Genomic DNA, 12,372 nt, shown 5'->3' with positions numbered 1-12,372 from the left:
CCTCTGTTCACAGCTCCTGTGATGCTTTCTTGAGTCCCTCGCTCTTCTCTCGCTGAGACTGCGGACGTCCTGCCTGGTGCCACAGTGTGGCCTCCTGTGCCCCTGGATGCACAGTAATTGTCTACTTCAACTTGCCATGGATGTCACCAAAGAGGACAAAACGCCTACCATAGGGTGATCACCCTTGGGGGTGTCCTCTGTGCTCCCAGAGCATGACTGGCTGTGGGGAGATGACGTAAACACCATGGGGCTCCCTACAGCTGAGTTTGAGGAGATGGCCTGGTGGCCAAGGTTACTATCCCTCGAGCCCTCTCTGCTGCTTGGAGCCTGTGGCCCTCAGACCCGCGTATCCTGTGGCCCTCAGACTCACGTATCCTGTGGCCCTCAGACTCACGTATCCTGTGGCCCTCAGACTCACGTATCCTGTGGCCCTCAGACTCACGTATCCTGTGGCCCTCAGACCCGCGTATCCTGTGGCCCTCAGACTCACGTATCTCTATTCTGTCTTTCTTAGTCTGCAGATGAGTGCTCCGACCTGTCCTTCCGTATGGCTGAGCTGGCCCGTGATCCCAAGCAGCTGAAGGAGATGTGCAATGGAGCAGGTGAGTGCATCTATGTGGAATACTGCAGGGATTGGGAGTTTGAGTGGTTGTACAGCTTCCAAGCGCTACGTAGGCTGCTATCATAGTAGTTGTGGAGCCAGTCTGCAGCTTCCGGCATTTTTTCTTCTTCTCATGCTCTCCCGTCACCCCGCCTGCCTTCGCTCCCACGGTATACAGTGCACTCTTGTGCTATACATTTCTGGTATCCTTTGTTGTACACAAGTTAGAGAGAATAATTTACGTTCCCCAACAGCTTACAGTAATCAGTTCCTTATTACCTGGTGCATTTAAAGTCTCACAAGATGCAAAAAGTCTGGTGCTAATGGTACGCATCCTGGGACTTCCGCCAGTATGGCTATGCTTAGCATTATCCCTTCAGGCCCTACCTGTGCGTTAGCACTGCTGCTATGACTGACTGCTTTTGTCTGTAATCATCCTACCTAGAGGAGGTCAGATTAGACCCAGAGTTTGGGAGGATCACAGGTGACCTTTTGAGAGTAGCCTCTCTCTTCTAGGTTACAACCCGTCTAGGAGATGGGAACTTTGACCTGTTAGAGTTTGTCACAGCACCGGTCCCAGAGGCCGCTGTAGCACTGAGCCTTATACACCTATGAGAGATGCTTGCAGTAGAACTTGAATCACGTGATCTTGTCCATGCCTTGTCTTTCATTTCCTCCTCCAGCGGAGGGCGACCTGGAGCAGATCGATTACATCGATAGCAGCATCAATGGCGAAGAGGATGACGATGTGAAGTCCGACTGTGGCCTGCAGATGGCAGTGTCCCCTGAGGTGAGACTGGCATCTCTGTGTGCCGCCTGCTGCTAACCTGTGCATAGGGGTGTGGAGGGATTGAAAGGCCAGAATAGTTGGGACCCAACAGATGGGTACAAAGATGAACCGTGCTCCATGACCTGGCTGTGGTGGGTCCACCGACGTCTTCCAGTCGTGTCCCCCGGACACCATCAGATCCATATGGACTGAGGCCTCAAGCTTGCTTTCTGAAGGGACTGCAGTGACGTATTGACCGAGTAAGGGCAGGGGGTCTGGGCTGGGTCCAACGTTTGTCTGTTATTTTTCCAGTTTCCAGCGCCTCTGGTCTCTGCAGCACCAGACCCATTGAAGTGCAAGCCGCAGAGCTGAAGATAAACAGAAGGTGCTTTTTAGTTGCCTTTGGCTGGGCTCCAGCGCAGAGCCGGATGTTTGGCCAGGAAGCACATCCCGTCCCTCCTGGGGAGACTTTGAAGAACCACAGGGTCCTAAAAATAAAGTTGTAGAAAAATGTAGTGTTTGACTTGACATTACGTGAAAGCAGCAGTGTAGGTGCACATGTCCAGTGTCCATGTTAAATGAGCAATGCCTCTCTCTTCCCTGCTGTGTCTGTCTCTAGTACTTTTAGATTGGGAAGATATACAAAGTAAAGCAGTAGTACTCTCATTTCTCCTTGCAGTGTGCACAGTCATTCCTGATGTACGTTCAGATGTGTGCAAAGAGTTGCATGTTCTCCCAGATTTAGGTGCAAGTGTTACTACCTACTTTTTTCCCAAAAGTGTATGAAAGCACTTATACGCACAGACCTCCCGGAAGTTTGTGAAGGCCGCAATACCCACTGTACTTCCGTTGTGTGCATAAAGGTGCAAAGTATTCCAGATATGTTTATAAATAGTAACGCCTGTGGATCTTGCAGTCTTGCATGCCATAGATAATGTCTTCCCTATATGTGCTTGCAAACAGTAATACCTACAGACTAAGTAGATATCCATCCATTAGCGACATGTCGTCCTGCCTATGTGGATGCCAGAAGTAGAACCTACAGCCCACCTGTGCTGCCTAAACACTACTGGATCTATATCTAAGTGTATGCATGTGTGCAGACATTAGTACCTGATCTCACCCCAGACCTGTGTTCATGCAGCGTTCTACATCCTTGCCCCTCTGCACTTTTAGAAATGGACAGGCAGTATTGCCAACAGTTGACAGTATCTAACTTTCCTCTGTTTTCCATTTCCCTGCAGAAGACCAAGGAGGAGAAGCTCTCACCTCAGCGGTCGGATGTGAGCGAGAGAGCGGCGAGCAGCAGCAGGTAAGACCATCTCAGTGTTGAGGCAGACATTGCTGTGCCCGGGTCAGTCATCTGTGGACCGGTATCGGATGTAAGGGTGGGCCTGTACTGAAATGCCACCTCATCAGAGTTAAGCTTCATGTCAAGAAGTGAAGCCCTGGGGAAACCCCACCACACCCTGATAGCATCTTAAGGACCTACCTCATTGGTAAAATTGAGGCTGTGTGGTTGCCTCGTAACATAATTCTTATATTGTCTTGTTTCGCCCCTTCCACAGGATGCCCAATGCAACGTCCCCAGGTCGGGAGGAGATGGCTGGTGCACGTGAGGAGCGAAGGATTACAGAGACCCTTCAGATATGGCAAGAGCGAGAACGGCAGCAGCAGCAAGCTCTTCGAAACCAGGCACTGGAGAAGAGAGAAAGGTAAGAATGAACTGTATGTACAACACGCGTGTGCAGGGAGGAGGATTCCACAGTACCAAGAGGACAGGGAGAGGGGAGGGAAAAGGTCATGATTGCAGTCTAGAGTAGTCAAGAGAACAATGGTGCCACACTATATTATTGTGGTTGTGGTGTTTGTGCAAGTATCCCCCTGGTGGTCCTACAACACTCTATTAGCTCCATGTGATGAGACCCTCCTCCCGCAAGGTTTCCTCCTCAAAATGTCTCTTTCCCCATCCACCACCCCACCTCCATTTCACCTGTGCACTCTGAGCACTTTGAAGTGGCCTTGCTGTTTCTTAATGTAGAATAGAGAACATCTAAGTCCTTCTCTTTTCTGATTCTATGGCCAATCTGTGGACACCGCTAACTTAAAGTAGCTGTTTCAAGTATTCCATGAATTCTGGTCTATCCTGTAGACACAACCTTACCTGTCACCGGTTTAATTCAAGAATTGTCTGAAGTGTCTATTCCATTCCCCTGTTCTCACTACAGCCTTTACATAATATTGGGTGATTTCTGGAACATCCACAAATTGTGTACTTTAGCATTCACGCTTGTAACCAGGCTCTGGTTGCATGTAACCAGTACTGAATACTTTGCTTTGGTGCATTCTGTTCGAGGCATGTGGGCTGCTGAATTCATATCTATAGCATAGATCGCCGCCTAGTGTTGGGTCCGGATGATTGCACATTGTTGTCCTGGAAGAGTCTTCGAAGTATCACGAGATAGGTGGCTCCTCCCCTGGACTACAGTGCGCATGGGCATCGACTCCATCCCCAGATTGTTTTTTTCCGCCATTGGGTTCGGATGTATATTCGTTATCTCCAGTTCGGAATCGAAAGAGACTTTTCTTAAGGCCCAAAGGCCTTTTCCTTTACCGTCGGTATTGTTTTGCGCTCGTTGCCCAGCTCTGTTCCGGCTCAGTTTCCGAGTCGGACATCCAGAGGAGTTGCGTGGCTCTTCGCTGCTCGAGGCCCAGTCGACGCAGCAAGACTTTCGACGACACATCATGGAACGGAGCCGTTCAAGAAATGTCCCGTGTGTGGATCGAAGTATCCCCACATCGACGTCCACCCGGTGTGCAACAAGTGCCTGTCGCCGGACCACGATGAAGCCAACTGCATGGCTTGTTTCCGGTTTCAATCGAAGAAGACGATTCGACTTCGGCGCGTGGCGCGCCTGGAGGCCCAGCAGACGTCCCCGGCACCGGTGGACATCTTCGAGAGAGAAGAAGCAGACGAAAATGAAAGTGATGGAGACGCCGTCTGTCCCTCTGGCCGCACCCTCGTCTTCCGGTATGTCGGGACAGCCGAAGCCGAAGAAAGCTGTCGACCCGGTGAAGTCGACCAAAGGCGTTGAGCCGAAGTCGGTCAAGGGCGTCGAGCCAAAGTCGAACAAGGGCGTCGAACCGAAGACTGGGGCCCCAAACCCAGTAGTCAAGGCCGCCGACCCGAAAACGTCGGCGCCGAAGGCCGTCGACACGGAAGGAGGTCAAGGCGCCCCTAAAAAGGCTGATCCTGTGCCTAGGCCGGAGAAGACCAAGACATCGACGCTCGAGTCTTCACACGCTGGTGGACCGAGGACGTCTGTCGGGTCGACGAAACCATCCGCTTCCCTTACGAAGCAAGTATCGGACTCACTGCAACGCATCAGGAACAAGGCTTCTGCGGGCGATCCGAAGGATGCTTCCACCCCGAAGCCGGCTGCCAAAACGCCACAGTCTTCGACGCCAATCCTGTTTACGTTGCCGCCGAAGGTGGCACCGAAGGCCTTCGCACCACGGTCTGTCACCGAAGCGCCAGTGCAAGGGTCTGCAGGGTCGAAGCCTTCTCAACCGCTTGGGAGCTTGAAGCATCGACAACCCTTGGTGGAGGAGCAGTCGGAGCATTTTATCGACGCCGACACCGGAAAACTTACCCTTTACAAGAGAAAGATCACGGCGACACAGCCTTAGGAATCCTACACGATTCCTTTGAAGCGCAAGAAGCTTGCTACGGATTCCCCGGTTCTAGTTGAGCCACTTGCTCCACGGACTCCAAGAGTTGCTACACCCTCACCCACCTATTCAGATGTGGAGGCTGAGGACGAGGAGTATAACTTTCCTGCCAACACAGATCCTGAGGATCACCAGGACTCATGGGCAGATGCAGGAGACCCAGGGGATCAGCAACCTGCCCAGGACACTCCGGTGTATAATGTCAAAACCTCTCCTACAGAGGATTCTGCGGCATTTAATGCTCTACTTGAGAGGGCGGCTAAGAACCACGACGTCCAGCTGCATGCTGACCCTGTTGAAGTGGACTTCCTCTTTGATACCTTTTCCACAGCAGAAAAGACTGTCAAGACTCTCCCAATGCTGAAAGGGGTTCTGAAACATGCTGCAGACATTTTTAAAGAACCCACACGCGCAAGGGTGATCAACCCTAGGATTGAAAAGAAATATAGACCAGCACCTGGCGACCCTACCTACATCAAGAGCCAGTTGCCATTGGACTCTCTGGTCGTTTCTAATGCCCGGAAGAGGGCGAATTCGCAAACCACTGGTGATGCTCCTCCCCCTGACAATGAATCCAAAGTGCTGGAGGCATCAGGGAAGAGGGTGGCGGCTCAAGCGGCCAATATCTGGCGTATCTCAAACACTCAGGCACTCTTGGCCAGATATGACAGGGCACACTATGACACACTAGAGACCCTGTTACAACATCTACCAGATCAGTATAAAGAGGCCGCGGAGATGCTTATTCAGGAAGGGAAGCTCATCTCCAACGCTTCTATTAAATGTGCACTGGACGTGGCGGACACCGCAGCCAGGGCAATTAACACCAGTGTGATGTTGAGACATCAGGCATGGCTCAGAATCTCCGGGTTCAAGCCGGAGATACAGACTACCATCCTCAATCAGCCAGTGAACCCAGACAGGTTATTTGGTCCTGAGGTGGATACCACCCTGGAAAAAATAAAGAAGGATACCGAGACTGCAAAGTCCATGGGAGCTCTCCAGTCCCAACAGTTTAGGGGCAGTACTTTTCGTCGCTCAGGCAATAGAGGTGTTTCCAGAGGCCAGATGTCCCAGCAAACGCAATACACCAAAGGTGGGGCGCAATCCTCTTACACCAAGCAGAGTAGAGGAGGCTATCGGGGCAACAGTACCAAGGGCAGAGGCCGTGGAAACAACAACTCCCGTTCCTCCGCCACCAACAAACAGTGACGCCCTGTCACTGCTCCCCGACCATACCACACCTGTCGGGGGAGACTCCAACAGTTCCTGCCAGTCTAGAAATCCCTCACCACAGACAGGTGGGTCAGGAAACTTATCCAGTTTGGTTATTGTCTGAAGTTAACATCCACTCCACCCAACATGCCACCAAAAAACCGTCCTATGTCCGCAGAGCATTTGCACTTATTGCAGCAGGAGGTACTTGTCATGCTGCAAAAAGGCGCAATCGAGCTCGTGCCGGTGGAGGAAGAAGGCACAGGAGTGTACTCCCTGTACTTCTTGATCCCAAAGAAGAACGGGTCCCTCAGACCCATACTGGACCTCAGACCCCTAAACCAGTATATTCTCTCAGAACACTTCCACATGCTGACGCTGCAGCAGGTTCTTCCGTTGCTCACTCAGGGAGACTTCCTCTCAACCTTGGATCTCAAGGATGCATATTTTCACATTCCACTACATCCATCACACAGAAAATACCTCAGATTCAGCATTCAGAATCGGCATTATCAATTCAAGGTCCTCCCTTTCGGGGTGACCACAGCGCCCAGGGTGTTCACAAAATGTCTGGCGACAGTGGCTGCGCACCTCAGGAGGCAGAACGTTCACGTTTACCCTTATCTGGACGACTGGCTTGTCCAAGCAAAGTCGGCCCAGCAGTGCGCCGGCAACATGTCCCCACACCAATTACCTTCTTCACGATCTGGGCTTCTCACTGAATTATCCGAAGTCGCACCTTCAGCCAGCCCATGTGCGGCAGTATCTGGGCGCGACAATAGATACTCTGGCAGCCACAGCTCAGCCAACTTCTGTGAGGATCGACAGCATTCAGTCGCTGATCCAGAAATTCAGACCGCAACACTCGCTTCCAGCAAGAGTGTTCATGCAGTTGATAGGCATGATGGCCTCCTGCATTTTCATAGTCCCGCACGCGAGGCTACATATGCGTCGGCTCCAAGAATGCTTGGCTCATCAGTGGACTCAGGCTCAAGGACAGTTGAACGACCTAGTGTTGGTGACTGGTCGGGCATACAGCTCTCTGCATTGGTGGAATCCACACAACCTTTGCAAGGGCCGACGTTCCAGGAGCCTGTGCCACAGATTATCCTGACGACGGACGCATCTCTCCAGGGTTGGGGAGCTCATGTACTCCACTACACGGTGCAGGGACTATGGACAACGCAGCAAAAGAAGATGCACATCAACCTTCTAGAACTGATGGCAATCTTCATGGCGATGAAAGCATTCAAAGTACATCTGTGCAACAAAGTCGTGTTGATCCGGACGGACAACATGACGGCCATGTACTACATTCAAAAGCAGGGAGGTACACACTCTCCACGGTTGTCTCATCTGGCTCAGAGCATGTGGAAGTGGGCCATTCAGAGGAACATCTTCCTCATGGCGGAACACCTCCCGGGCAAGGACAATCAGATGGCGGATCTGCTCAGCAGGTACAGCCACCAAATGCACGAGTGGGAGATACATCCATCAGTACTCCACCCGTACTTCCAGCAGTGGGGTCATCCAGAGATAGACCTGTTTGCCACAAGGGAAAACGCAAAATGCCAAAGCTTTGCCGCCAGGTTCCCTCACCCACAGTCGCAGGGCAATGCGATATGGATGAACTGGTCAGGCAGATTTGCGTACACTTTTTCCCCAGCACCTCTCATACCACTGGTGGCACGAAAGCTAAAGCAACACTCGATGACACTCATCCTGGTTGCTCCAACGTGGGCACGCCAACCATGGTACACCACGTTTCTAGAACTCTCCGTGGTACCGCATCAAAGGCTGCACCTCACACCCAGACTTTTGACGCAGAGCCATGGCAACATTCAGTACCCAGATCCGCAACAGCTCAACCTGGCGATCTGGCTCCTGAGGTCTTAGAGTTTGGCTACCTTAACTTGCCTCCTGACTGCATGGATATCATACGGGAGGCAAGAAAGCCCACCACCAGAGCTTGCTATGTGGCAAAATGGAAGCGGTTTGTCATTTACTGTACAGAAAACATCATCAACCCGCTAGATGCATCCACTCACAACATCATCTGTTATTTGTTACATCTTTACAAATGCAATCTAGCATATGCTTCCATTCGGATACACTTATCCACCATAGTAGCTTATCTCCAAAACAGGCAGCATCTCTCCGTTTTCAGAGTACCTGCCATTAAAGCCTTCCTGGAATGACTGAAACGGGTCATCCCTCCCAGGACCCCGCCAGCTCCCGTATGGAACCTCAATGTGGTCCTCACCAGGCTGATGGGCCCACCTTTTGAGCCTCTGCATTCATGCGAGGTTCAGTTTCTAACATGGAAAGTGGCTTTTCTCATAGCCATTACGTCTCTGCGACGTGTTAGTGAGCTCCAGGCGCTCACTGTACAAGAGCCATTCATTCAAATTCACTCCAACAGGGTAGTGCTGCGCACTAACCCTAAATTTCTTCCTAAGGTGGTTTCACAGTTCCATGTCAATCAGACCATTGAACTGCCCGCATTCTTTCAGAACCCAGAGACAGTAGCCGAAAGAATGCTCCACACTCTTGACGTCAAACGAGCTTTGATGTACTACATCGATAGGACCAAAGCATTTTGGAAGACACAACAACTCTTTGTTGCCTTTTCAGCCCAGCACAAGGGCAACCCCATTTCCAAAGCAGGTATAGCCAGGTGGATCGTTAAGTGTATTCAGATTTGCTATCACAAGGCTAAGCGCACTTTAACGGTCCCCCCCAGAGCCCACTCCACCCGCAAGTTGGGGGCCTCCATGGCTTTCCTTGGTAATATCCCGTTGGAAGATATTTTTAGACCAGCCACGTGGTCTACACCACACACATTTACTAAACACTACTGTGTAGATGTGCACTCTAAGCAGCAAGCAGCTGTGGGGCAGGCTGTTCTTAAGACACTTTTTCAAACGTCTCCAGCTGGCACAGGCGGCCGCCGTTAATGGAGGGACTGCTATCTATTCTATGCTATAGATATGAATTCAGCAGCCCACATGCCTCGAACTGAATATGCTACTTACCAGTATGCATCTGTTCTTGGCATGTAGGGCTGCTGACATTCATATCGCCCGCCCTCCTCCCTGGCGCCTGTAGCGGCTGCAGAATTTACACTTACTCTTAGCATGGCCATCGCTCACACTGTTACACTCCATCTTCGCCACAATGGCTAAAAACAATCTGGGGATGGAGTCGATGCCCATGCGCACTGTAGTCCAGGGGAGGAGCCACCTATCTCGTGATACTTCGAAGACTCTTCCAGGACAACAATGTGCAATCATCCGGACCCAACACTAGGCGGCGATCTATGCTATAGATATGAATGTCAGCAGCCCTACATGCCAAGAACAGGTGCATACTGGTAAGTAGCATATTCATTCATTTGAAGGGGCTTCATTTACAGGCCTGCCTCTGACAACCCTCTCCTCCTCACCTTCAGTGGTTTGAGTCACGCCTGCTGTACTTTTCTGTCTCTAGCAGTGGCCAAGGCTCTGGTGTACATGTTCTGATGTTCTGATGTCCTTCTCTTTTCCAGTTTACTGAGGTTGACGCCAAAGGTGGTCGCGAGCAGTCCGCAGATGCAGACCACACCCACTAACAAGTGAGTATATGTTTGGAAGAGGGAATGTTTGAAGCATGCCCATTTTGTCTGAGTAGCACGTGTTAGGAATAGTATCAGGAGGCCTGCATCCCAGTCACTAGTTTGTAAGGTTTTCTTTTTTCTGTTAGGATACATCTTATGGCTTTGAGATAGCAAGCCTGGGGGAGGTTTCCTGACGGCAAACAGTGATCTGGACTTTGACCAAGTCCACTGGGTGTCATGGAGGTAGAGTGGCTCGGAGCGGAATATCTCCTGATATCTTGTACATAATTGCATATCTCCCTCAAAAGCGTCCTGACCACTTTCCCTCTGTTCTCGCCTGGTCACTGCTGGGCCCTCCTGTATCACTGGAAGGGCCCTGACCTACAACAGTTGCATGGCTAGTAAAATCCTGTTTGAGGCGTGTGTGCTGTAGATACACATGCTTTGCATACTCCTGCCATCTGGTGTTGGGTCCAGATGTTTGCAAGTTGTTTTTCTTCAACGAAGTCTTTCCATTCACGAGGTATGGTGACGACTCCTTTTGGTGATGGTGCGCATGGGCACCGACTCCATTGTTAGAATGATTTTTTCCAGCATCTGGTTCGGACGTGTATTACTGTGCTCCGGTTCGAAAACCGTTCTTTGGGTTCCCCTCGGTGGGCAATCCACTCTACCCTCGACAGTATAGTTCTAAAACCCGTTACCGTGATCTCCAGTTATCAAATCAATCGGGAAATACTCAATCTTTGTTCGGCAACATAGGGGGCAGGCCTAGCCGCGTCAGTCCACCCTTCTGCCAATGGAACAAACTCCATTCCAATGTAATACTCTGTGCCACTCCATGTACCCTCGTACCGATCTCCATCAAGTCTGTAACTTGTGCCCATCACTGGAGCACAAGGAGGAAGACTGCGACGCCTGTGGGTCGTTTCAGTCAAAGAAAACACTTTGTGATCATCTGGCTCGACGACGTGAAATGCAGCACCAAAACATTCAATACACTCCGTACATCTTCGGCGAAGATTCTGAGCTTGAACACGTCGAAGCATCAGCAGCAGCAGAAGAAGAAGAAGCCATCTCCATCCCAGAGTCTTATTCTAAACTCGAGATCGACTTAGAGTACGAAGACTTGCCTGCATGACAAGGTCTCGTGAGTACTAAAGACCTCTTGCCCCCCAAAACTTTTTCCCAAAAACATAAGGTTATGGCACCACATCTTCCCTCTGGTCAAGGTCGGCACCGAGACAGTGTTTCTGATGCCCCGCCTTCTGGCTCGGCACCAAAACAAATCGTCAAGCCTTCCGGCTCAGGACCGAGTCGGCCGAAATCCTCGTTGGATCCGAAACCCTTCAGTTCGAAGGACAAATCTGGTTTGGAGCAGAAACCTTCCGCTTCAAAACAAAAGCAAGCTTCAGAGCCGAAACCTTCTGCTCCCAAAAGCAAATCAATTTCGGCGCTGAAATCAAAGGACAGCCTCTCCGAGCCTCCTGAACCAATTTTAGACTTTCTCAAGGCTAAATTGAATCCTAAACAGAACATCTATATTTGAGGCATGTGGGCTGCTGAATTCATATCTGTGCATAGATCGCCGCCTAGTGTTGGGTCCGGATGATTGCACATTGTTGTCCTGGAAGAGTCTTCGAAGTATCACGAGATAGGTGGCTCCTCCCCTGGACTACAGTGCGCATGGGCATCCTCTCCATCCTTAGATTGTTTTTTTCTGCCATTTGGTTCAGATGTGATTTCCAACTCGGAGTTCGGAATCGATAAAAAAACTTTTGTACAAGGCCAAAAGGCCTTCGCGGTCGTCGGTATTGTTATCCGATCGGTGACGACAACTTTACTTTTGTTATTTTATACTCAGAGCGTCGAATCGGGCCACGCGGCCTTTCTTCGACACCAAGGGTCATTCGTCGATGGAACGAAGTCCATTCAAAAGATGCCCCAATTGTAACTCAAAATTCCCACACATAGATAAACACCCTGTGTGCAACAAGTGTTTATCTCCGGAACACAATGAAGCCTACTGCTTAGCTTGTGCGCAGTTTCGTTCAAAGAAGACACTCCGAATTCGAAGAGCAGCGAGGCAGACAATGCAGAAGCCAGCGCCTGACCCGGAGAACATCTTTGAAGACGACGAAGAGTTCGTCGAAGCTGAGGACTCAGACCAACAGTCGGAGCAGGGGTCGGAACATGACTCCAACTACTACTTCGACGAAGAAGACGACATCGTCGAGGTAGGGGATGACGATCCAGGCATCGGAGCCGCCGAGGACTACTCCGGCGAGGACATGGGGCCAACCGTGAGTACGGAGCCCAGTACATATAATGAAACGCTACTAACGGCTCAGGTCGAGGCATCGCCGGAAGGCCTTAGCCAAGATCAAAACATCGATTCTATAGCCCCGCAAGTCTGCCCAGCTAAGAACATAAGGCAAGAGCCATCGGTGCAACATTACC

General features: G+C 50.8%; 1 protein-coding gene across 2 annotated transcripts in view; it reads left to right on the top strand.

Moving 5' to 3' along the window:
* The window catches only part of LRCH4 (leucine rich repeats and calponin homology domain containing 4), a 464,731-nt gene that overhangs the window by 371,187 nt on the left and 81,172 nt on the right, over nucleotides 1–12,372 (top strand). For both annotated transcript variants that reach the window (XM_078669497.1, XM_078669496.1), the window contains exons 8-12: nucleotides 515–602; nucleotides 1,285–1,391; nucleotides 2,615–2,682; nucleotides 2,939–3,085; nucleotides 9,865–9,930. In XM_078669497.1, the coding sequence (XP_078525623.1) occupies nucleotides 515–602; nucleotides 1,285–1,391; nucleotides 2,615–2,682; nucleotides 2,939–3,085; nucleotides 9,865–9,930 (476 nt within the window). The remainder of the gene's footprint in view (nucleotides 1–514; nucleotides 603–1,284; nucleotides 1,392–2,614; nucleotides 2,683–2,938; nucleotides 3,086–9,864; nucleotides 9,931–12,372) is intronic.

This window comes from Lissotriton helveticus, chromosome 12 (genome assembly GCF_964261635.1).
Source record: "Lissotriton helveticus chromosome 12, aLisHel1.1, whole genome shotgun sequence".
Classification (NCBI taxonomy): domain Eukaryota; kingdom Metazoa; phylum Chordata; class Amphibia; order Caudata; family Salamandridae; genus Lissotriton; species Lissotriton helveticus.
This window is presented reverse-complemented; position numbering and strand designations above follow the sequence as displayed.